We start from the raw sequence: 25771 nt of genomic DNA, 5'->3' as shown, positions 1-25771 counted from the left end.
GAGGGGGGAAGGGAAGAAAGAGGGGGGGAAGGGAAGAAAGAGGGGGGGAAAGGGGAGAAAGAGGGGGGAAAGGGGGGAAAGAGGGGGGGAAAGGGGGGAAAGAGGGGGGGAAGGGAAGAAGGAGGGGGGGAAGGGAAGAAAGAGGGGGGGAAGGGAAGAAAGAGGGGGGGAAGGGAAGAAGGAGGGGGGGAAGGGAAGAAAGAGGGGGGGAAGGGAAGAAAGAGGGGGGGAAGGGAAGAAAGAGGGGGGGAAGGGAAGAAAGAGGGGGGGAAGGGAAGAAAGAGGGGGGGAAGGGGAGAAAGAGGGGGGGAAGGGAAGAAAGAGGGGGGGAAGGGAAGAAAGAGGGGGGGAAGGGAAGAAGAATCCTCTTCAGAAACCCCACCAAGGATGAGACAGAGGAAAGGTAAGGCCTCCAGCTTGGTGTCAGGAGATCAGGTTGGTCAGGCAGGACCTGCCCTTCCTAAATCCATTCTGGCTAGGGTGAGCCTTGTAGAGTAGGGTTCTGGCTTGGACTTGGTGATCCTGAGGCTCTTTCCCAGCCTCTTCATCTCTTCCTCTGCGGGTAGGGCACACTGATTTTCATAGAACTTGTCAGAGGCCTCCAGACTATAAAAAGACAGCAGAGGGTTTGGTATTTCTCAGGCCAAAACCAAGGCAGCAATACAAGGCAGCTGAAGGGATCCTGCCTGATATAAAGGCATGGTCAAACACGAGGCTATTTCTCCCAGTGTTTTACAGCTCACCTGTGATTTGTGAGTACAAAAGGGGTTTTTGCTCTGCCCTTTAGCAACTCTCCACAGGTCTTCAGAAAGACATCCATGGTAATTACATTTTCCAGCTCCTTTCCAGATGCACTCCCTGCTTACCTTCCCCAGCAAGGCTGCTTTTCCAGCTTGCAACACCTATTCTTCTGGCAGAAGCTGCGGGCCCCTGGGGAAGGAGGGCGGCAGAGGAATCGCAGCGCTGCCAGGGAAGACACATAACCCAGCACAGCACTGCTGGCTGAGCCTTCTCTCTAGAGAAATTTCCTCCAACAGCCTAATATTGCAGGCCATCACTGCTCCAGCTGAAAGTTTTGATGTTTTCCAACAGAGGAACAGCAATGCTGGAAGAAGCAGGAAGCCATTTTGACTCAGCCATTAGCATCTGGGGGTTGTGCCTCATTAGCCAGCTCAGGGGTGTGAGCTCCACTCTTAACTAATAATGCTCTTATTCACAGCACAGGGTTGATAGCCTCACACAGACATTTGTCTTCAAAGCATCTTTCTTCCTTAATGGTGTTGCTACAGCAGGGTCATAGGCTATTTAAAGACAAGAGAGAAGCAAGCCTTAAAAGCCTTGGCAGATGAATAAGCAGATCTTCAGCGCTGCAAGAACAACAAGGTGCTAGGAGCCTAGGGGGCTGAGGGGCACCTTTCCTCCAGGAAGCAAAGGAGTTGTGTTCAGTGCAACCCTCTGCTGCTGAGCTTCAGCAAGGCCAAGGGCAGGATTCTACACTTTGGCCACAGTAACCCCACACAGGCTACAGAGTGGGGGATGAGTGGCTGGAGAGCAGCCTGGCAGAGAGGGACCTGGCAGTGCTGGGTGACAGCAGATGAACAGGAGCCAGCAGTGTGCCCAGGGGGCAGGGAAGGCCAATGGCAGCTTGGCTTGGGTCAGGAATAGTGTGGCCAGCAGCACTAGGGATGGAATTCTGCCCCTGTGCATGGCACTGCTGAGGCCTCACCTCCAGCACTGTCTGCAGCTCTGGGCCCTCACTGCAGGAAAGATCTTGAGGTGCTGGAGCAGGTCCAGAGGAGAGCAACCAGCCTGGGGAAGGGACTGGAGGGAAAGGCTGCTGAGGAGAGGCTGAGGGAGCTGGGGGTGTTCAGCCTGGAGGAGAGGAGGCTCAGGGGGGACCTTCTCACACTCTCCAAGTACCTGAAGGGAAGCTGTAGGCAGGTGGGGGTCAGGCTCTGCTCCCAGGCAGCTTGTGCCAAGAGGAGAGGGCATGGCCTGAAGCTGTGCCAGGGGAGGTTTAGGTTGGATGTTAGGAAGCCCTTGCTGATGGGAAGGGGAATTAGAGCCTGGAATAGACTGTCCAGGGAGGTGGTGGAGTCGCTGTCCCTGGAGGTGTTTAAGACCAGACTGGATGTGGCACTCAGTGCCATGGGCTGGTTGGTGTGGTGGGGTTGGGTCCTAGGCTGGGCTTGATGAGCTCAGAGCTCTATTCCAGCCTCAATAACTCTGTGGTCCTATGTGATTCCACTGTACATTGTTGTGGCCTGACTCTAAATACCTTTTGGTTACTAAGGACCTCTTTTCAGGGGGCAGGGGAAAGTACACAGGCACATAGCTATAAAAATTCTATAGAATCTGAGGCTTCCCTCTAGAAGTTATATTTGGTCTTACACATGTCCATTTTCCTCTCACTCTATGGACTGCTATGTTTTAACACAAAGGAAGCTAGCTGTGTTAAACTATCTCTTCAAGACAGAAGACCTCTTCAAGGTCTGGAGCCCTCAACACAGGAAGGATATGGACCTGAAGGAGGTCCAGAGGAGGCCATGAAAATGATCAGGGGGCTAGAGCAGCCCTGCTACAAGGACAGGCTGAGGGAGCTGGGAGAGAGAAGGCTGGAGGGAGACCTAATAGCAGCCTGCCAGTACCTGAAGGGGGCTACAGGAAGGATGGAGAGAGACTGTTTGCAAAGGCCTGCAGGGACAGGACCAGGGGCAATGGCTTCAAACTAGAGCAGAGCAGATTGAGATTGGATGTTAGGAACAAGTTCTGCACCATGAGGGTGGTGGAACAATGGCACAGGTTGCCCTGGGAGGTGGTTGGGGCCTCATCCCTGAAGATATTCAAGGTGAGGCTGGACAGGGCTCTGGGCAACCTGATGTAGTGGAGGATGTCCCTGCTGAGTGCAGAGGGGGTTGGACTGGATGAGCTTTGGAGGTCCCTTCCAACCCAGGCCATTCTGACTCTGTATGTGTCAAACAGTGGATACTAGGTGGATTTAGAGTCAAACAAAGGATCTCAGAGCTATCTTTTTCGTTTTTAATCACCCTTAACTTAGAAGAGTACTTGCAGAAGTACTTTAAACAGAATGGCACTGAGGGGCTTCAGGCTGCCCCCAGGAAAAGGACACAGGGCAGAATGGGAACTGACGCTCTTACCAGGGTGATTTTGCAGAGGGGCTGTAGGAAGGGAAAGCAGCTCAGGAGCTCAGGCTGTGGTACTCCACAAGTGAGTTTCAACAGATAAACATCAAAGGAACCCATCTGGCCTTGAAGCAGAATCTGTCACTTGAGATTATTGCTGTTTAACAAAGACCTTGGGGTCTTGGCCACATTATACTCATGTAATCCCTCGCCAGCTACAGTTTTTGCTCCCCATCTAGTGACTGAGAGCTGCTGGAGGCAAAACCAGATAGAAGAGATAGAAGAGTTGAGAGCTGCAGCTTCTGTCATTGGCAAGGGAATTAATTTCACTCTGAATATAATCTTGCTGATTAACTGACCTAGCAGGACTGTACTTCAAGTGGATACAGCGCTGCCCTGTGCTTTCTGGAGCCCTGCCCATTCACATCCCAATGGAAGGAGAGGTGATCTACCCTCTCTTTAAAAAGTCCCTCATAAAAACAAAGAGGGAATAATCACATTCAAAGGACTTTTATTCTCCAATCTCTCTTCACCTTGAGCAATTCCCAAGCAGGTGAGATATCTGAGGGCATTCAAAGGCAAAAGCAGCCACAAAATTGGACATCAGTGCCAAGGGAGGGGTTGGGGATTTTCCAGCTTCCAATTACCAGTTCTCTGTGGGATCCTCTGACTGTGGCTAGGAACAAAGGAGAAACACCATTGGTCACTACCACAGAGAGAAGCACTATGCCCACAGGGAGTCTTAGTCTTGGGACTAAGAACAGCTTCTCAGTTGTGTCCTGGGATTGGACAAGGGGCAGTGGATGGAAACTCCAGCACAGGAGGTTCCACCTCAACATGAGGAAGAGTGGCTGGAGAGCAGCCAGGGAGAGAGGGACCTGGGGGGACTGGTCGATGGTAGGCTGAACATGAGCCTGCAGTGTGCCCAGGTGGCCAAGAGGGCCAATGGCATCCTGGCCTGCATCAAGAACAGTGTGGCCAGCAGGAGCAGGGAGGTCATTCTGCCCCTGTACACTGCACTGCTTAGGCCACACCTTGAGTCCTGTGTCCAGTTCTGGGCCCCTCAGTTTAGGAAGGAGGTTGACTTGCTGGAACGAGTCCAGAGAAGGGCAACAAAGTTGGTGAGGGGCTTGGAACACAGCCCTGTGAGGAGAGGCTGAGGGAGCTGGGGTTGCTTAGCCTGGAGAAGAGGAGACTCAGGGGAGACCTCATTGCCCTCTACAACTCCCTGAAGGGAGGTTGTAGACAGGCAGAGGTTGGTCTCTTCTCCCAGGCAGCCAGCACCAGAACAAGAGGACACAGTCTCAGGCTGCACCAGGGGAGGTTTAGGTTGGATGTTAGGACGAATTTCTACACAGAGAGAGTGATTGCCCATTGGAATGGGCTGCCCAGGGAGGTGGTGGAGTCACCACCATTGGAGGTGTTCAGGAGGAGACTTGATGGGGTGCTTGGTGCCATGGCTTAGTTGTTTAGGTGGTGTTGGTTTGGTTGAAGGGCTGGACACAATGATCTTGAAGGTCTCTTCCAACCTGGTTTATTCTATATCTATATCTATTCTATATCTAAGAGCTCCTTCACTGTGAGGGTCCCAGAGCCCTGGAGCAGGCTGCTCAGAGAGGTTGTGGAGTCTCCTTCTCTGGAGCCTTTCCAGCCTTGTCTGGATGTGTTCCTGTGTGACCTCTGCTGGATTCTATGGTCCTGCTCTGGCAGGGGGGTTGGACTTGATCTCTGGACATCCCTTCCAATCCATAACATCCTGTGAACAGGTTCTAGTTTGTTCTTCCTCCCTCTCACAGGGAAATCTTCTTCCACTCAGTTTTCCCTGTGATCTTGGAAAGCAGGAGGGATGGAACAGCACACATCAGTTTGCTGACATAATTGTGAGGGGCCAGCACAGAAATGGTCAAGAAGGCAGACGGACTCCAGGCTGGGGCAGAAATCCTGAGTGGGTTCAGATGACTGCTACTGTCTCTTCTGAAGATTCCCCTGGAAGCTGATGCAGAATTTCCTCAGTCAAGAGGTGAAAGAAGTTTTTGTGGGCGATGAAACTCTCTAACAATGGAGTGGTGGGAGGATGGGACAAATTACTGAGGTGAAGAGTTCTTCTCTTTGTCTTCAGGCGTTGTTCAGCCTTCACCTCTTCCCTTCATCAGCTACAATTCAACCCCCTTGCTTGTAGAAAAAAGCAGAAGGTGTCGGTGGTGGGTTGAAAATTGCCCCCCCAGTATGAAAGAGAATACAGAATTAACCAGGGTGGAAAAGACCTCAGAGATCATCAAGTCCAACCTAGCACCCAACACCATCTGATCAACTAAACCATGGCACCAAGTGCCTCATCCAGGCTCTTTTTAAACACCTCCAGGGATGGTGACTCCACCACCTCCCTGGGCAGCACATCCCAATGGCCAATCTGTCTTTCTGGGACGAACTTCGTCCTAACATCCAGCCTAAACCTCCTCTGGCACAGCTTGAGACTGTGTCCTCTTGTTCTGGCGCTGCTTGCCTGGGAGAAGAGACCAACCCCCACCTGGCTTCAGGTAGCTGTAGACAGCAATGAATTTGCCAGGCCAGCTCAGTTGGAAGCAAGTGAAAGCTGCATTTCCAAGCTAAACTACAATCTACATTTAAATGCAAAGATTTACAATATTTACAGGGATTGAGAGTTAATGAACAGCACAAGGATTCCCCCCTGGCTAAAGACTAGGGGAAGCTTCTAGCTTCTCCCTTCCTGCCCCCCCTTCCTCCAGGCTGTACATAACAGGGAGCAGAGAAAGGAGCAGAGAAGTTAGACTTAGCCAAAACTATGCAGCCAAGGTCAAGCAGAAGCCAGTTAGTATCTCTCCCAGAGTGAGGAAGAGAAGAGAGGTTGCTCTTGTACAACTAGTTGAAGTCCTTTATCTCTCCAGCCTAAACTTGCCCTGACACAGCTTGAGACTGTGTCCTCTTGTTCTGGTGCTGGCTGCCTGGGAGAAGAGACCAACCCCCACCTGGCTACAACCTCCCTTCAGGGAGTTGTAGAGAGCAATGAGGTCTCCCCTGAGCCTCCTCTTCTCCAGGCTAAGCAACCCCAGCTCCCTCAGCCATTATTTTCCTCTTTATACCCAGTAGTGATTTATTTGCATTTTACTACTTGCCGTTGAAGAGCTGTGAAACAGTTTTAAAGGCATAGCCTAAACCTACCCCAGTGTTGTACTTTGCTTGTGTTCAAAACAATTAAATGCCAGGCTTGGGGGGGAAAAAACAAACAATCTTGAGAGGAATAAAGGGATTAGGAAGGTTGCAGCTCAAAGTGGCATTTTGATCTACAACAGCAAAGTCAGGCTTTAAAAAGCTTAAAGCATTAAAAGGGTCAAAATCAAAAGGGTTGGTAGCAGCAGCAGAACAGGGCAAGGGGACTGGAGAAGATTTTGCTGGTAAATATGGAACCCTGGGGTTTAATTTTTCCACCTGAGAATGAGAAACATCAATAAACTTTCACAAGCTGGCAGAATGCATTTGTCATCCAACTCTGATCTGAAGGAAGAATCCCACCTAGATATGCTGCTTAATATTCATGGAGGTTCACCAACGCAGGGATTTTCTTGCACTTCAGAATATTCAGGCAGTTGAGTTTGTCCATTAGCCTCAGAATCACAGAATTAGAATCACAGAATCATAGAAATAGAATCACAGAATCAGAATCATAGAATCAATAAGGTTGGAAAAGACCTCAGAGATCGTCAAGTCCGACCTAATTGTTAGGATTGGAAGGGACCTCAAGGATCATCCAGTTCCTACCCCCCCTGCCATGGGCAGGGACACCTCACACTAGCCTTGCACTCCTTTCAGCCACATTTCCACACAGCAGTTTCATTCCCATTTACTGCAAAGGAATAAAGGCCTTGAAAAAGGCTAAGCAGCAAGAGAGACACCAGACAGAAAATGAACATCAACTGATGTGCTGCCCAGGGAGGTGGTGGAGTCCCCATCCCTGGAGGTGTTCAAAAAGGGATTGGATGTGGCACTTGGAGCCATGGTTTAGTTGCCAGGAGGTGTTGGGTGTCAGGTAATAGGTTGGACTTGATGATCCTCTGAGGTCTTTTCCAACCTGGTTGATTCTGAGGTTCTTTGGTTCTGTGCTGGTCAGTCCTTACTATTTACCTGAAGGTAAATCATTGCTACACACCGAAATTAGCACGCATCAAGTGCTGCCTGCAGCAGCCCAATGAGGCAACTGCTCCACAGTCAAATGTCATAGTATCATAGTATCGGTCAGGGTTGGAAGGGACCACAAGGATCATCTAGTTCCAACCCCCCTGCCATGGGCAGGGACACCCCACACTAGAGCAGGCTGCCCAGAGCCTCATCCAGCCTGGGCTTAAACACCTCCAGGGATGGGGCCCAACCACCTCCCTGGACAACCCATTCCAGGGCTTCACCACTCTCATGGGGAAGAACTTCCTCCTCCCCTCCAGCCTGAATCTCCCCACCTCCAACTTCATTCCATTCCCCCTAGTCCTATCACTACCTGAGATCCTGAGCAGTCCCTCCCCAGCCTTCCTGTAGGCTCCCTTCAGATACTGGCATGTCCTAAAGCAATAGGGAGTCCACAGAGGAGCTAACACGCGAGGAGCAAACGCTGGCTGTAGGAGGAACGCAGCGGGCAGCAGCCTCTCCCAACACCCCTGGGTACCGTACCCGGCGCTCCCCCGCCCCGCTGCTCCCCAGGGCTGCCAGCACCCCCGCCTGGGCAGTGGCTGAGAAGACAGGAAATGGGTACTCACCCTACTACCACAATTATAAAATCTAGTAAATTCCAGCCGTTGCGGAGGTAAGCGTTGGGGTGGAAGAGGAGGCCATATGCTATTACTTTTAAAAATGCTTCCACTGTAAAAATTATGAGAAAGAGATACTCCACTCGTTCCTGGGGATGACAAGAGCACAAGAGAGAGACAATGGTTAACAGGAGCAGCGACCAGGGGGAAGGATGTTGCTTTCCCTCGCAGCCCACCCACGCAGACTCCCCTGGGCGCGCCCCAGCCGTGTGGCTTGCCGGAGGGCTTCCCTCCTCACGCTTGCACAGCCTGCAACCAGGCGGCCAGGACGGTGGCAGCAAGTTTTAATTAGGGGCTGAAACTCCCTGCCCTTGCTTTGGCAGGAACTGCCCCACGCACAGGCCTGTGCAGAGGAGGAGGAGCTCTCTGCTCAGCTCCCTACAGGGGATGCCGTCAAACACTGTCAGCCAACAAACCGCAGCCAAGTCCTCTGTTACCACTGGAGAGGTACAGTATCGCAGTATCACAGTATCACTTAGGTTGGAAAGGACCTCGAGGATCATCGAGTCCAACCTATCAACACAGACCCCATGACTAGACCATGACACCAAGTGCCACGTCCAGTCTCCTCTTGAACGCTTCCAGGGATGGGGACTCCACCACCTCCCTGGGCAATCCGTTCCAATGACGAACGACTCGCTCGGTGAAGAATTTCCTCCTCACCTCGAGTCTAAACCTCCCCTGGCACAGCTTGAGACTGTGTCCCCTTGTTCTGGTGCTGGTTGCCTGGGAGAAGAGGCCAACCCCTTCCTGGCTACAACCACCTTTCAGGTAGTTGTAAAGGGCAATGAGGAAACACCGCTGGGTGAGAGAGATGAGGAGAAGTAGAGGGGCCCACCTGAGACTGATGCAAGTGTCAAACTGTACCTTTGGGGGATTGCCTTTGCTGTTGCTGGGGTGTAAGTAGGCTGAATATTGGTGATAAATAAATTACAGATCAGGAATGACTCAGGCTGGAGGCTTTTAGTCATTCCATCAGAAATCTACATGTCCCCACGAAATGCAGGCTGTAATTAAGCACATCCAAACAAAGTCACTTCCAATCACAGTGTAGTCTGATGGAGTGCAAGTGTGCAGGCTTTGAGTCAGCACACAGGCTCTCGTCTCTGGGCTCTTTAGTCCCAGTGGGGAATAGGAATAGCAGTGTTGCAGAAATGGTAGGGACCTCCACTTCAGCAGGAGGGGAAACTACAGCATTAGGTAATCACTACAAAGGTGCTGCATGGCAAGCTGAGTCAGAACTAAGTGTGTGAAAATGAGATGACACAAAAGGAGCCTGGGCCCCCAGGAGGTCACACTACAGAGCTGTTAAAAGTTCATGTTAAAGAAATGAAAACTGGAGATAAACACAAACAACAACTGCTGAGGCCTTCCTGCTGGCATCTTACAGTGCATCACAGGATCACAGAATCAACCAGGTTGGAAAGGACCTCAGAGATCATCAAGTCCAACCTAGCACCTAATACCTAACACCTCCTGACAACTAAACCATGGCTCCAAGTGCCACATCCAAGCCTTTTTTGAAACCTCCAGTGATGGTGACTCCACTACCTCCCTGGGCAGCACATCCCAATGGCCAATCTCTCTTTCTATGTAGAACTTCTTCCTCACATCCAGACTAAACCTCCCCTGGCACAGCTTGAGACTGTGTCCTCTTGTTCTGGTGCTGCTTGCCTGGGAGAAAAGACCAACCCCCACCTGGCTACAACCTCCCTTCAGGGAGTTGGAGAGAGCAATGAGGTCTCCCCTGAGCCTCCTCTTCTCCAGGCTAAGCAGCCCCAGCTCCCTCAGCCTCTCCTCACAGGGCTGTGTTCCAGACCCCTCCCCAGCTTCATTGCCCTTCTCTGGACACCTTCCAGCAACTCAACGTCTTTCCTAAACTGAGGGGCCCAGAACTGGACACAGGACTCAAGGTGTGGCCTAACCAGTGCTGAGCACAGGGCACAATGACTTCCCTGCTCCTGCTGGCCACACTGGTTTTGATGCAGGCCAGGATGCCCTTGGCCTTCTTGGCCACCTGGGCACACTGCTGGCCTCTCCTCACAGGGCTGTGCTCCAGCCTCATTGCCCTTCTCTGGACACATTCAAGTGTACCCAGCAAGACAGCCAGGCAGGTCACTCTGTCTCTCCAGTTCCAAACTGCACATACCCTTCTCCTCTGTCCAGCTGGATGCATGTATGAATGACACTTCCATATGCTGACAGCAACAGAAGATGTGCAGGTTTATACAAACCCCCCACCCTATCATTTACAGCTGCCCCTCTGAACAGCTTCTACTCAGCTCCAGGTAATTAGCAACTCGCTAGCAGCCTGCTGATCACAAAAGGCAATCCCTTGCTCATCTGCATGCTTCCACCAGCAGGTTATTTTCCACGACTGAGCCATTCCATTTGACAGGAGCAGGCCCGTGTCTGTGTGCCTGTTTAAACACTGTTTTCCCTCACGCTGCCTGCAGTGCTCCCCAGCACTCAGAACAGGCAACACCTAAAATAGAAATCCTGCAGTTATCTGATCCAGTTGTTAAGCTTCTGAATGTGCCTGCAGCACAGAATTTCTCCACTGCTGTCCCAGATGCAGGCAGATCTCCAGACTAAAAGTCTCCCTCCCCTTTGAACTCAGAGGAGGAAACCACAGGGTACGACAGGAGTTGCTGCTGTGCCCTCAGCTCTGCAAAGAGTAAGTGCAGTATGTTGTTTAGCACAGGAACTGGCACAGAAGTGCTAACAACCAAGAGTCCAGCCACGGTCTTGGCCACGGGAAAGAGCTCCAAAATGCCTTGCAAATGCTTAGAAGGGTCTCACCTGCCAGCCCTTCTCCTTCCACTCCTGCTGACAGCTGAACCCATACTAACTGATGTACAGATCACAGCTAAACAGACCCAAACAGTCAAGCTCTGCATAAATGTTCATAAAACCTGTAGTATCTCTCTCTGGGAGCTGAAAGGACTTGTGTAAAGGCTGAAGGAAGTCAGAAATGGGTTCTGCAAGGGAAGAACCTGCCCTAGGAGGAGAGATTGTTGTGCCTGGGATGGGCACGGCCTCATTAGGAATGAATGAATGAATGAATGCCCTTTCAGAACAGAAACAAAGATCTCTCTTGCTGCAACCCAACTCACTTCATATTTCAGCCAAGGGCTTTCCAGAGAAGTGGACAACCTCTCTTCTCCTGCAAAAAGGGTCACAATAGATTTGAGACCACTCTCTCATTCAGATAACCTTTGAGGTTGCCTCTCAGAGGCATTTCATTCAGCATCCCACTCTCTAAACAGAGACATGGGAAAATCCTTTAGGCCCTGAAAAATAGCCCTCCTCTAAGGTCTCTCTTGGCAGGCACAGCCTAGACCATTACCAAGGGAAGGCTGAGAAGCCTACCCTCTTTTTGAATAGCTCCAGGCTCAATTTGAAGCATGTGGACAGAACTGCTGAAGAGAAAGGCCTACAACTGATCCTCTGCCCAGTGATTCAACAGCAAACACTCTCCTTGACCTTGGGTAGAATAGAATAGACCAGACCAGATCGGAAGAGACTTTTGAGATCATTGAATCTAACCTGTGATCCAGCACCATCTAATCAACTAAATCATGGCACCAAGCACCCTATCAAGTCTCTTCCTAAACACCTCCAGGGATGGTGACTCCACCACCTCCCTGGGCAGCACATCCCAATGGCCAGTCTCTCTTTCTATGAAGAACTTCTTCCTAACATCCAGCCTGAACCTCCCCTGGCACAGCTTGAGACTGTGTCCTCTTGACATGCTACCACCAGTCACAGCTTGCTTTGTGCCTCTTCTGTGGTCATAGTGCTGTGCAGGTCTGACTGGCCAGAAGCTCCTTTCTGCTCCATGCCCCCTCCCTGCAGATGTTCAAGGCCAGGCTTGGATGTGGCCTTGAGTCACCTGGGCTGGTTGAGGGGTGTCCTGGCCCATGGCAGGGAGGTTGGATTAGATGACCTCTAAGGTCTCTTCCAGCCTGAGCCCTTCTGTGATTCTATGAATTTCATTGAAATATCTGTTACTAATGTAATCAAAAGTCCAAGAAAGCAGATAGGTGAGAAAATTCTGGGACAAGGTTGCTTGTTCACACACACACACACAAAGTGTTTGATACTGCACAGAGGAAGCAGTAACAAGTTCCATTTCACTGGGTTTAGGAGCCTCATTCCTTTCTGCCTCTGAAGATGCCTACAGGAGCTCCAGGCTCCTGTTTTGTTGTTGCAATAATACTGTTTGTTGAACCATGTTATTGAGGTAATAATATGCCAAACATTACACACAGAGATCTACTAATACAGAGCTATATGCACACATACATACACAACTGCAAGCTGTTTGAATAAATGTATTGCCGTGCTCCAGTTGAGATGGAAAGCTCTATCACAGAGAAAACTCCATAAAAGCCTCTGAAATGAGCATGGGGCAGAGAATGCTGAGCAGGGAGAGAGAGATTTTACGACCCTCTGCATTTCAGTTAATGATTTCAGGATCTGGAGCCGCAGGAAAATTCTGCAGAGTTTCAGTTGGGTCTCCAAGGCCATTGCAGGAAGCTCCTTTGGTTTGGGCTTGAGAAGAATCAGAAAAGCCCACCAGATAATTTGTGTTCCCTGTTATCATTAGACTCTAAAGCTCAAGAGCCCTTAGGAGCACAGCATAAGTCAGTACTGACACAGCATACCTAGGTTTCCAAGAACCTGGATGGCAGCCCCAGTTGGGATGCCAGCTTGCCTAGTGACCTCCCAGATGTGACTCAACCACCCCTTGCCTCAGGTTAGACAGGAAAGGAAGACTTGTTGCCCTCAGCAGCTGGGGAATGGTTAATTTGCCTCTTTAAAATGAATATCTGCATCAGATCCTGGGCTGCATCAGGAGAAGTGTGGCTAGCAGGTCGAGGGAGGTGATCCTCCCCCTCTGCTCAGCTCTGGGGAGACCCCACCTGGAGTACTGCCTCCAGTTCTGGAGCCCCTATTCCAAGAGGGATCTGGAGGGGCTGGAAGGTGTTCAGAGAAGGGCCAGGAGGATGAGCAGAGGGCTGGAGCACCTCTCCTGTGAGGACAGACTGAAGGAGTTGGGGCTGTTCAGTCTGCAGAAGAGAAGGCTCCCAGGTGACCTCATTGTGGCCTTCCAGTATCTGAAGGGGGCTACAGGAAGGCTGGGGAGGGACTGCTCAGGATCTCAGGTAGTGATAGGACTAGGGGGAATGGAATGAAGCTGGAGGTGGGGAGATTCAGGCTGGAGGTGAGGAGGAAGTTTTTCCCATGAGAGTGGTGAAGCCCTGGAATGGGTTGTGCAGGGAGGTGGTTGGGGCCCTGTCCCTGGAGGTGTTTAAGCCCAGGCTGGCTGAGGCTCTGGGCAGCCTGATCTAGTGTGGGGTGTCCCTGCTCATGGCAGGGGGGTTGGAACTGGATGATCCTTGTGGTCCCTTCCAACCCTGAATGATACTATGATACTACTATGATACTATGATACTTCCAGCTGCTCATCTGAAGCTTTGCCCTCACAGGTTAGGGAAATTGGCCTTCAGTGATTCAGTCCCCCAAGGGACAGAGCACTGCAAACAGTCCATAACCCCCACCCCAAGAAGCCAACCAAGCTAGACAAATCTTTCAACTTCTGTTTGGGACAGCTTCTTGGTTACAAGGAGGGAGGGAGCTACCCTCTTTGTGGGAAGGAAAAAGTACAGCAACAGCATTGCACCTTGAATCACAGAATTGTCAGGGCTGGAAGGGACCTCAAGGATCAGCCAGTTCCAACCCCCCTGCCATGGGCAGGGACACCTCACACTACAGCAGGTTGCTCACAGCCACATCCAGCCTGGCTGCAAACACCTCCAGGCATGAGGCTTCCACCACCTCCCTGGGCAACCTGTGCCAGGCTCTCTCACCCTCATGGGGAACAACTTCTTCCTCACATCCAATCTGAATCTACCCATTTTTAGTTTTGCTCCATCCCCCCCAGTCCTATCTCTCCCTGACACCCTCAAAAGTCCCTCCCCAGCTTTCTTGCAGCCTGTTCAGATACTGGAAGGCCACAGGAAGGATCTCCTTGGAGCCTTCTCTTCTCCAGACTGCACAACCCCAACTCACTCAGTCTGTCCTTATAGGAGAGCAGCTTCAGCCCTCTGCTCATCCTCATGGCCCTTGCCTGGACAGGCTCCAGCAAGTCCAGAACCTTCCTGTAATAGGGGCTCAATCCCAACATCAAATCAGAGGAAGTTTACCTTGGAGCTGTATGAAAAGGGAACACTATTGTTCTAATTTCTGTCTCAGAAATGGGAACTGTGCTGAGGTGGCTGAGACAGATGAAACATAGCCCAGGTTAAAGAATTACAAAGCAGGAACTTCCTGATTGGGCAATAGTGGTGAAAATTGTTTGAAAAAACGAGAGAAAACCACAGTCACAGAATGTGAGGGGCTGGAAGGGACCTGGAAAGTTCATCCAGCCCAACCCCCCTGCCAGAGCAGGAGCACCTAGAGCAGGTCACTCAGGAACAGATGCAGGCAACTTTTGAGTATCTCCAGAGAGGGAGACTCCACAACCCCCCTGGGCAGCCTGTGCCAAGGCTCTGTCACCCTCACAGGGAAAACATTTTCCTTCTGTTTCCATGGAACTTCCTCTGCCTCAGCTTCCACCACTGCCTCTTGTGCTGGCATTGGGCAGAGCCTGGCTCCAGCCTCTGGGCACTCACCCTGCACAGCTTTATCAACACCAATGAGGTCACCCTCAGGCTCCTTCTCTCCAAGCTACAGAGCCCTCAGCTCCCTCAGGCTCTCCTCATGAGGAAGATCTTCCATTCTCTTCATCGTCTTTGTGGCTCTGTGCTGGACTCTTTTAAGCAGTTCTCTGAGGTCCTTCCTGAACTGAAGGGCCCAGAACTGGACACAATATTCCAGCTGTGGCCTCAGCAAGGCAGAGTAGAGGGGGAGGAGAACCTCTCTTGACCTACTAACCACAGCCCTTCTCATCCACCCCAGGATGCCATTGGCCTTCTTGGCCACCAGAGCACATTGCTGGCTCATGCTCCTCCATCTATCTACACTGTATGAGTGGAAGGGGAGGAAGGACTGGAGTTTGAGCAACTGACCAGTCCCTGCTGCATACACAGATATCCTGGGGCTGGCTGTACCACTGTTTTATTGACTTTGTTTTCTTTTAGCTATAGGAGAGGAGCATCAGCTCCCCTACAGCTGCTCTATTAGCCACCAGTATCATTGCCAGGAACCACAAACTTCAACAAACATCCTCTTACTCTCAACAAAGAAACAAACACTGAGTGCTGAGGCTCTGAGACTTGTTTCCAGCTGAGGCTTGCTCTCCCATCCCCTGTGCCTTCTGCAGACCTCAGAGCTTGGGTTTTGCTTAGGATTTTTTAACTGCAGCCAGTGAGTTTCTAAGTTCATAGAAGCAGCCAAAAAAGAAACCCATGGAAATTACTCTAGGGTGCCATAAGGCTTTTCTCCTGTCAGGAAAAGTGAGTAGCCCAGCGGTGTGTCTGAGGAATTGTCCTCACAATGATTCACTGTGTCTCGATCCTATCTCTCCAAACCCCAGCCAGCAGCACTCCCAAGTTAGGACATTTTCATTGCAAGTGTTACTCAAGGCTCAAATCACCATCAGGCTCTCAAATCTCATACACCCCAGGCTAAAGAATTTGCCATCTAAAATGCACTCACTGAAAGCTTCCTGAGCCTTTGCTGCCTCTCTCTGTTTGCACTCTGCTCAGCCTGTTGCCAGTTGTGCTTCAAACACTAGAGCTGATCATGGGAAGTAATACAGAATGCAGAATTAACCAGGTTGAAAAGACCTTTGAGATCAAGTCCAACCTATCACCCAACACCATCTCATCTACTAAACCATCCAATTCCAAGGCCCTACAATGGGCAGTGACACTTTCCACTACATCAGGTTATCCAGAGCCACATCCATCCTGGCCTTAAAAACATCCAGGGTTGAGGCTTCCACCACCTCCCTGCTCTTGAAAGAGTCCTGAGGGCAGACACAAAGGTGAGGACAAAGCTCTCTCATTTGCAATTGCAGCTTCATTATCATCCATGCCATGGAATGCTTGAGTGCACTACAGATGTCCAGAGAGGATAGCCTGAGCCAGTGCCCTTTGTATGAACAAAGTACTACAGAAGCACTACAGAATAAACCAGGTTGGAAAAGACCTTGGAGACCATGGAGTCCAACCTATCACCCAACACCATCTGATCAACTAAACCATGGCACCAAGTGCCTCATCCAGCCTCTTCCTAAACACCTCCAGGGATGGTGACTCCACCACCTCCCTGGGCAGCACATCCCCATGGCCAATCTCTCTTGCAGGGAAGAATTTGTTCCTCACATCCAGCCTAAACCTCCCCTGGCACAGCTTGAGACTGTGTCCTCTTGTTCTGGTGCTGCTTGCCTGGGAGAAGAGACCAACACCCTCCTGGCTACAACCTCCCTTCAGGGAGTTAGAGAGAGTGATAAGGTCTCCCCTGAGTCTCCTCTTCTCCAGGCTAAGCAACCCCAGCTCCCTTAGCCTCTCCTCACAGGGCTGTGCCCCAGACCCCTTCCCAGCCTTGGTGCCCTTGTCTGCACATGTTCAAGCACATGTCAGGGCTCCAGAAGGAGGTGTCAGGTTATGAGTGATGGGATGTGTGTGTCTGTGTGGGTATATCAGCAGTGTAGCTGTGGGGCTGGGGGGCAGGAGGCTATTATTCCCAGGCGATTGGGAGCCCTGTCAGGTGCTACTGTGTGGCATCCAGAAATCTGCAGAGTTTTGTGTATTCATTTTCAAACTGGAACAGCTGATTTTGAGGGAGTGCCAGGCTTTGCTGTGCTGACTCCATGCACTTTAACTACACAGTGAGGACAACTTCAAGCCCAGAGGAAGAGGTAGACTAAGCAAGCAGATTTAGTCTTGGAAGTTAGCCTTTTATTTATGGTGCACTTTACGGTTGTCCAGCAGTAATTCAAAGTTGTTCCCTGCCCCCCTCCCCCCCCCCATTAAACCAACCTTTTCCTGTTCAGCAAGAACTCTTACTTGATCTCAGATACATATTCACAACAAATACAAGCATCACTGATTCCAGGGTGTTAGGGGTTGGAAGGGACTCAAAGAGATCATCAAGACCAACCCCCCTGCCAGAGTAGGACCATGGAATCCAGCACAGCTCACACAGGAACACATCCAGACAGGGATGGAAAGGCTCCAGAGAAGGAGACTCCACAACCTCTCTGGGCAGCCTGCTCCAGGCCTCTGGGACCCTCACAGTGCAGAAGTTCCTCCTCATGTTGAGGTGGAACCTCCTGTGCTGGAGTTTCCATCCATTGCTCCTTGTCCTATCCCAGGGTGAAGCTGAGCAAAGCCTGTCCCCTCCCTCCTGACCCCCAGCCCTCAGCTATTGATAGACATTGATCAGATCCCCTCTCAGTCTTCTCCTCTCCAGACTAAACAGCCCCAGGGCTCTCAGCCTCTCCTCCCCAGGCAGTGCTGCAGTCCCTTCAGCAGCCTTGCAGCCTTCCCTTGGACTCTCTCCAGCAGGTCTCGGTCTGAAAGGTCACCCCACATGCATTTTACTGCAGGACATCACAGGCTCACAGGATGTTAGAGGTTGGAAGGGACCTCTTAAGATCAAGACCAACCCCCCTGCCAGAGCAGGAGCATAGAATCCAGCACAGGTCACACAGGAACACATCCAGATGAGTCTTGAAAGTCTGTAGAAAGCAGACTCCACCACCTCTCTGGGCAGCCTGCTCCAGGGCTCTGGGACCCTCACAGTGCAGAAGTTCCTCCTTGTGTCGAGGTGGAACCTGCTGTGCTGGAGTTCACATCCATAACTCAAAACTATTCCATCCCAAGCTCTCAACCTCCAAGCTGTGCAGGAAGCATGGTTATAAAGTCTGAAATACAGAGAGAGCAGCTTGGACTCTGCCAAGAGCCTTGTGGCTGACAAGCTCAGCTGGCCCTTCAGAGAGATGCTGGAATACAAACCCCAACCCTTCCACCTGTGAACCAGCTCTCACCTGCAGCTGCTCTTTCACTAAGGCAAGTTCCCACTCTTCTAGCTCAGCAGCCAGACTTGATTTTTGAGGTGCTATGAAGGCTTGTAAAGGAAATCTGTTTGAATACAAGACTCAGAAACTGTGGAGGGTGGCTGCTGAAATAATCACCTTTAAACCAACATCTTTCTGGAGAAAGAATCCCCTCAGTGCACACAGGAGTGCTTATTTCAGGGGGCTGGGAAGCAAAGCTGCCTCTCATAGAACCAAGGAGTGGTAGGGGGTGGGAAGGAGCTCTGAGGATCATCTAGCCCAACTCTCCTGGAGCACCCTTCCTACCCTTGTTCTGATTCGTAATTCCTTGAGTCAGGCTGCAAAGCTAGGCATGGATTAAGGAGTTTTCTTCCTAGAATGACACAATTCAATACATTGGTAAGAGCACTTGTCTTGGAGTCATGCATTTACTGCAGTGCTTCCACCACCTACACTTCAGACCAAGGCTAACTTTTGCTGAGCAGTAAGTATTGAAGTAGCCAAACCCTGTCCACAGATCCTTTTGTATCATATCACAGTATCATTCAGGGTTGGAAGGGACCACAAGGATCATCTAGTTCCAACCCCCCTGCCTTGGGCAGGGACACCCCACACTAGAGCAGGCTGCCCAGAGCCTCATCCAGCCTGGGCTTAAACACCTCCAGGGACAGGGCCTCAACCACCTCCCTGGACAACCCATTCCAGGGCTTCACCACTCTCATGGGGAAGAACTTCCTCCTCACCTCCAGCCTGAATCTCCCCACCTCCAGCTTCATTCCATTCCCCCTAGTCCTATCACTACCTGAGATCCTGAGCAGTCCCTCCCCAGGGGTTTCCCTCCTCCAGTGGGGTTTCAGACGGTTCTGATGCCAATTGTCTTCATGCACTCTTGAATTTCAGGTAGCCAGTTCATTTCTTATCTCCATATAGAGAAAACCTTGTGTTCCAAGTAAGGTAGCTTCCAACTCCAAACCCATCAGCTCATCATCAGAGCCACCATATCATGTTTGGATCCCTGGGTACAGTGAATCAAATAGACACAAAACATGCTCTTAAAGATGCTGACTTGGTCTGGGGGAAGGTGTCCCTGCCCATGGCAAGGGGGCTGGAACTAGATCACAGACTCACAGAATCATCAGAGTTGGAAGTAGCCTCTAAAGGTCATCCACTTTACCACCCCCTTCATCCTAAGCAGTCCCTGCTCCCTCTACCCTATCCTCCACCCTGCCCAAGCAGCTCCTGCTCCACCACCACCGTTCCTGCATCCATCCCAGAGCCAGGGATGCATGCAAGAGAGCACCCAGAGGAGCTCAGCCCCAGTGAGGAACCCCAGCCAGCACCCATGGATAGGATTGGAGGAGTCATCAACGTTGGCCCTAACAACTGGGGGGCCACCAGGCCCCCCAGCCTTTTGTCACCACCACCATCACCCAGTGTGCCCCATGAGCACTCACCAGTGATGAGAGGAGGATCCTCAGCCCAGAAGGGCTCAGCTTGGGGCTGCTGCCCTTCCTGGGAGGGATTAAATAGGGGAGAGGGTGGGGAGGGCAAAGTGGCCGCCCCTGGGGTGGGAGGAGACTGCAGCAGAGCCCAGGTGCCCTGGGCTTGAGGGGAAAAAGGGGGAAATTGGGATGGGAGGAGACTGCAGCAGAGCCCAGGTGCCCTGAGCTTGAGGGGAAAAAGGGGGAAATTGGGGTGGGTGGGGTGGCTGGACGAGGCTCTGGGCAGCCTGATCTAGTGTGGGGTGTCCCTGCCCATGGCAGGGGGGTTGGAACTAGATGATCCTTGTGGTCCCTTCCAACCCTGACTGATCCTATGATACCCCACTTTCATGAGCCTGCACCCGGAGCACTACATTCAGCTCTGGGGCTCCTGGTGTTAAAAAGACACGGACCTCCTCAAGGGTCCACAGGAGAGCCATGAAGATGATCTGGGGGCCTGGAACACCTCCTCTGTGAAAAGAGGCTGAGAGAGTTTGTGTAACATGTGGAAGAGAAGGCTCCATGCAGGCCTCCTTGCATCCTTCTGCTGCTCAAAGGGGGCCTACAGGAAAGAAGAGGAGGAGCTCTTCATCAGGGAGTACTAATAGGATGAGTGGCAATGGTTTTACAGTGAAAGTTGGCAGATTTAGATTAGATATAAGGAAGAAAGGTTTTCCTGTGAGGGTGGTGAGACATGGGAACAAGTTGTGGAGGGAAGTTGTAGATGCCCCACCTCAGGAAGTGTTCAGGGTCACGCTGGATGGGACTGTGAGCAGGTTGGTCTGGTGGAAGGTGTTCCTGCCCAGGGCAGAGGGGTTGGAACTAGCTGTTCTTTAAGGTCCCTTCCAAACTAAACCATTCTGTGGCAATGAATTACTTCTGAATGTGCTCAATTAATTCAGAGACAATTTCAGTGAAGCCTGTGTGAAAATGGGAGAGAAGCACTTGAGGGAATAAAAACTTAAAGAAGAGAACATGCTTGGATTGGTTTCTTTTCTTTCTCATTCAAATCATTGCCCTTGCAGAAAGAACTGACCATATTCATTTGTCTGGTAAATAAGTAGGGCTGGTAAGACAGCATGCTGCTGAGCATAACTCCATTTGCTGGTGCTACTGATCTTAAAACACACTGCCCCTTCTTGCTCCTCAAAAAAGAAAGAACACTATCTAATTTTACCTAACAAGGAGAAAATAAACCCAAAGGAGGGAGTGGGTGACTAGCATTCAACTAAACATAACCTGCTGTGTTGGTAAACAGAAGTCAAAACAGCTTCTGAAAGGTTAGACTTCCAAACAGGATACAATCAGCACTGCCTTCTCTCCACTCCAGTCAGAGGCAGTGTCTACATAGAGTCAGACCTTACAACAAGCAGTTAAATTCACACCAAGTAACTAACAGCTGTAAATGGGAGATGCTCCCACAGGATCAGAGGATGTTAGGGGTTGGAAAGGACCTCTGGAGAGCTTCCAGTCCAACCCCCCTGGCCAGGGCAGGACCACAGAATTCAGCACAGGTCACACAGGAACACATCCAGACAAGGATGGAAAGGCTCCAGAGAAGGAGACTCCACAACCTCTCTGGGCAGCCTGCTCCAGGGCTCTGGAACACTTACAGTGAAGAAGTTCTTCTTCATGTTGAGGTGGAACCTCCTGTGCTGGAGTTTCCATCCATTGCCCTTTGGCCCATCCCAGGGCACAAGTGAGCAGAGGCTGTCCCTGTCCCTCCCTTCCTGACCCCCAGCCCTCAGCTATTGATAGACATTGATCAGATCCCCTCTCAGTCTTCTCCTCTCCAGACTAAACAGCCCCAGGGCTCTCAGCCTCTCCTCCCCAGGCAGTGCTGCAGTCCCTTCAGCATCCTTGTAGCCCTCCCTTGGACTCTCTCCAGCACATCCCTGTCCCTCATGAGCTGGGGAGCCCAGAGCTGGATGCAATATTCCAGGTGAGGCCTCACCAGGGCAGAGTGGAGTGGGAGGAGAGCTTTGCAGGAGCTGCTGGACACACTCTCTAATGCAGGGATTTTCAAGGTGCCCAGTGCTAGAAGAATAAAGCTGCCAAGGAGAGGATTCTCACCACTCTGCAACAGGCAATTACAAAAGAGGAATGTAGCACAAGGCACTGTTCTGCACTTGATGAGAATTCATAATACACCCACGGTGCAGTTAAAGGACTTCCACTGCAATGAATAGAGGAGAGGCCATGAATAGTTCTGAATGATCACAGAGCTGATACACATGCCCCAGATTCAAGAGTTCCTTGGCAGATCAACAAACACTACGTACACAGCTGGCTAGTGGGATCCAGCCTAAGCTCCTTGCTTTGCTTACAGCACCTTCACAGTATCACAGTCTCACAGTATAACTAAGGTTGGGAAGGACCTCGAGGATCATTGAGTCCAACCTATCAACACAGACCTCATGACTAGACCATGGCACAAAGTGCCACATCCAATCCCCTCTTGAACACCTCCAGGGATGGGGACTCCACCACCTCCCTGGGCAGCACATCCCAATGACAAATGACTCGCTCAGTGAAGAACTTTCTCCTCACCTCGAGTCTAAACCTCCCCTGGCACAGCTTGAGACTGTGTCCTCTTGTTCTGGTGCTGCTTGCCTGGGAGAAGAGACCAACCCCTTCCTGGCTACAACCACCCCTCATGTAGTTGCACAAGGCAAAGAGGTCACCCCTGAGCCTCCTCTTCTCCAGGCTAAGCAACCCCAGCTCCCTCAGCCTCTCCTCACAGGGCTGTGCTCAAGGCCTCTCCCCAGCCTTGTTGTCCTTCTCTGGACACCTTCAAGTCTCTCAATGTCCTTCTTAAACTGAGGGGCCCAGAACTGGACACAGGACTCAAGGTGTGGCCTAACCAATGCAGAGTACAGGGGCACAATGACTTCCCTGCTCCTGCTGGCCACACTATTCCTAATGCAGGCCAGGATGCCATTGGCCTTCTTGGCCACCTGGGCACACTGCTGGCTCATATTCAGGTGGTTGTTGATCAGCACCCCCAGGTCCCTCTCCATTTGGGAGCTCTCAGTCACTCCGACCCCAGATCCTTGGCAAGGATCAGTTTGAATTGATTGATGGGTTCAGTGGAGCTACTTTTTCTGTCAGAGGCCAACTGCACCACAAAGCCAAGGTAGAAGGGGATCAATCCCCCATGGTAGGTACCTTGTAGAAATACACTCTGCCATATTATAGAATCCTAGATTGTTAGGGCTGGAAGGGACCTTAAGGATCATCCAGTCCCAACCTCCCTGCCATGGACAGGGATTGAGGTGCCCAGAACTGGACACAACCCTCGAGGTGTGGCCTCCCCAGAGCTGAGTCCCAGGGGACAATCCCCTCCCTGCTCCTGCTGGACACAGCATTGCTGATCCCAGCCAGGATGCCTTTGGCTTTCTTGGCTAGCTGGGCACACTGCTGGCTCCTGTTCAGCTGCTTGTCCATGAGCATCCCAAGGTCCCTTTCTGCCAGCAGCTCTCCAGCCACACTGCCCCAAGCCTGTAGTGTTGCTTGGGGTTGTTGTGCCCCAAGTGCAGGCCCTGGCACATGGCCTTGCTGGAGCTCATCCTGTTAACAGTGGCCATGGATCCAATCTACCCACTCTCTAATCTATCTGCTGGTTAGCAGTAGCAGAAATCTCTTGGGTGCTGCTCCTCAAGACTTTTTCCTTTTATTTTATTTCCTTTTATTTTACTTTACTGAAAGAGAGCAACAGGCTCCTGCCTACATAGTCATTAAATCCACAGAATGAAGTACTCATGGGGTTTGGTTTTAGTCTATCATCACCAAGAACTAAAGCCATCCAAACAGTCCACACAGAAAGATGGTGAGACAGAGAATGTTGCATCCTAGTGTCTGTTGTTTTGGTCCAGCACTCTGATCAAATTGAAAGGAATTTTCACTTCCTATTCTGATCAGGGCAGTAAGAGATTACCCTTCTAGCAGGAAGCAACATTAGGGAAGGCAACATAAGTTTTGTGACCGAGAGAGCCTCATTTAGGTTCTCTAGACAGCAATTAAAAGCTGGCTAGGCACTGCATTGTGACCATGCCTAGGAACTGATTACATCCCTAGAAGAAAACTTTGACTGGTTCCCTGTGATAGATTCGTATTGAGTAAGGTTGGAAAAGACCTCAGAGATCATCAAGTCCAACCTATTACCCAACACCTCCTGACAACTAAACCATGGCTCCAAGTGCCCCACATCCAACACATTTCCTACATAGCTCAACTCATAGGTAGCAAGTTCCTTGGGAAATATACCCACCACAAGACTTTCTCTATGGCAGGGGGTTTACAATCCCCTCATGGGTAAGGGGTGAGGAGGACTTGCATTCCATGCCCTTAATTTAATCACAGAATCATAGAATTGTTAAGCTTGGAAGGGGCCTCCAGGATCATCCAGTCCCAACCCCCCTGCCATGGCCAGGGACACCTCACACTACAGCAGGTTGCTCACAGCCACATCCAGCCTGGCTGCAAAAATCTCCAGGCAGGAGGCTTCCACCACCTCCCTGGGCAGCCTGTGCCAGTCTCTCACCACCCTCATGGGGAACAACTTCTTCCTAACATCCAATCTCAATCTACCCATTTCTAGTTTTGCTCCATCCCCCCCAGTCCTATCACTCCCTGACACCCTCAAAAGTCCTTCCCCAGCCTTCTTGTAGCCCCCTGCAGATACTGCAAGGCCACAAGAAGGTCTCCTCAAAGCCTTCTCCTCTCCAGACTGCACAGCCCCAACTCTCTCAGTCTGTCCTCACAGCAGAGCAGCTCCAGCCCTCTGCTCATCCTCGTGGCCCTTCTCTGGACACCTTCCAGCATCTTGTCTCTCAGGAAGCTCTTTTCTCTTCTCTTTTCAAAACTGATCTGATCCTGCAAGGGTTTGAGTAACTCTAGTACATATTCAGATTCAAATATAGTCTAAACCAGGGAGAATATCTCTACTAATTTTAACATTGGAAGTATCCTTTTCTGTCTAGGTAGTAATTGCCATCAGTAATTGCCTACAAGCTGAATTCCCCTCATCTCTTTATCCTCTTTATAACTTCCCAGGTAACACCAAAGAAATTGAAACCTTGCCTGGCAGGGAGAACCCCAATTTGCAGGGGACACCACCACGTACTGAGCTGACACAATGACTGCTATTGGCTCTCCTGTATCAGCTCTTCACATAGGGCATGCTCTTAGAAGAGAACAGGGCTGGCAGAGAAAAGATGAGACCAGCCAAAAAAGAAGTATTTGGGCAGCTAGTATGGGATCAGATGACAGAGAACATGGGCTCCTCAAGAAACCATAGCCACATCCAGCACCGTTTAGACCCTCTGTGAATCACTTTCAAATACTGGGAGCCACAAGAGACCCCCTGCAGAAATCCAGCCCTGAATCTTTATTTGAATAGGCCACTGAGCAGAGACTTCTCTCACTGGCCACCCAGAAGAGCTCATTGAACCCCACTTTGAAAATGCTTCTGTGCAAAGCATTTTAATCCAATCATTCTTCTGCCTTCTAGGATGCTCTAATTGATGTTTTCAATCTCCTACAGCTCTGTTGCAATTGTTTGTGCAGCGCAGTGACGCCTGACAGGGAATGCTTTATGAATAAATTGTATTTATCACTATTTATAATCTCTCCCTCTTGGAAGCTCTCTAAGCAAACAGATTGGTCCCCACAGTTCAGTGTTCTAGGGCTGGGGTCCCTCTGTCTGCATTGATACCGGCACACCATGCCCAGCCCTGCAGGAGAGCGAGGCGGTGCGTGTGCCTGTGGGTGACCTTTTCTTTCCATGAGCAACTTCAGGGCATATTTAACATTCTGTGCACACTGCTCATGGCACATGAGTGAAGGGAATGAAAAATGGAAAGTCCTTGCAGCTTCTCCATCTCAGCCTCTCTCTCTCCTTTTCTGGGGCAAAGGTTTTCAGTCTGTGTTTACTACCCCTCGGTAAGCTCCTTTTTAGACTGCTTGCTGCTTGAATGGACGGGGCACGCGAGATGAGGCTGCTGGAAGGACCTTTGACAACCAGAACATAAAACTCATTTTATTTCCTTAATGGAAGTCTAATTGGTAATTAAAAACGTGGCTGTGACCTGTGCAATACCCAGAGAATAGAAATGGGCATCATTTTAAACAGATAAAGCTCACGGGGCTGCAGCCCAGCAGGGTAGCAAAATTCCCTCCGGGCAAGGAGAAGTGAAAGAAATGCTTTAGATTTTAGCAGATTTTCCTAATCTAGGGTAAGCAAAAAAAACCCCCAAAACCCCAAACAACTGATATTCCTTTTGCCAATTCTTCTGGCCCCTTGGTTGACTCCCACCAGGC

General features: G+C 50.8%; 1 protein-coding gene across 1 annotated transcript in view; it reads right to left on the bottom strand.

Moving 5' to 3' along the window:
• Positions 1-25771, bottom strand: part of CACNA1C (calcium voltage-gated channel subunit alpha1 C) — a 755167-nt gene that overhangs the window by 304953 nt on the left and 424443 nt on the right. Inside the window, 1 exon segment of the mRNA XM_068141830.1 lies at positions 7907-8046. Within this exon segment, the coding sequence (XP_067997931.1) occupies positions 7907-8046 (140 nt within the window).

This window comes from Melanerpes formicivorus, unplaced genomic scaffold (genome assembly GCF_026170545.1).
Source record: "Melanerpes formicivorus ecotype bairdi unplaced genomic scaffold, bMelFor1.0.p_v2 SCAF_8, whole genome shotgun sequence".
NCBI classification, from domain to species: domain Eukaryota; kingdom Metazoa; phylum Chordata; class Aves; order Piciformes; family Picidae; genus Melanerpes; species Melanerpes formicivorus.
Note: the sequence above shows the minus strand (reverse complement) of the source record. Positions and strands in the feature narration are given on the sequence as shown.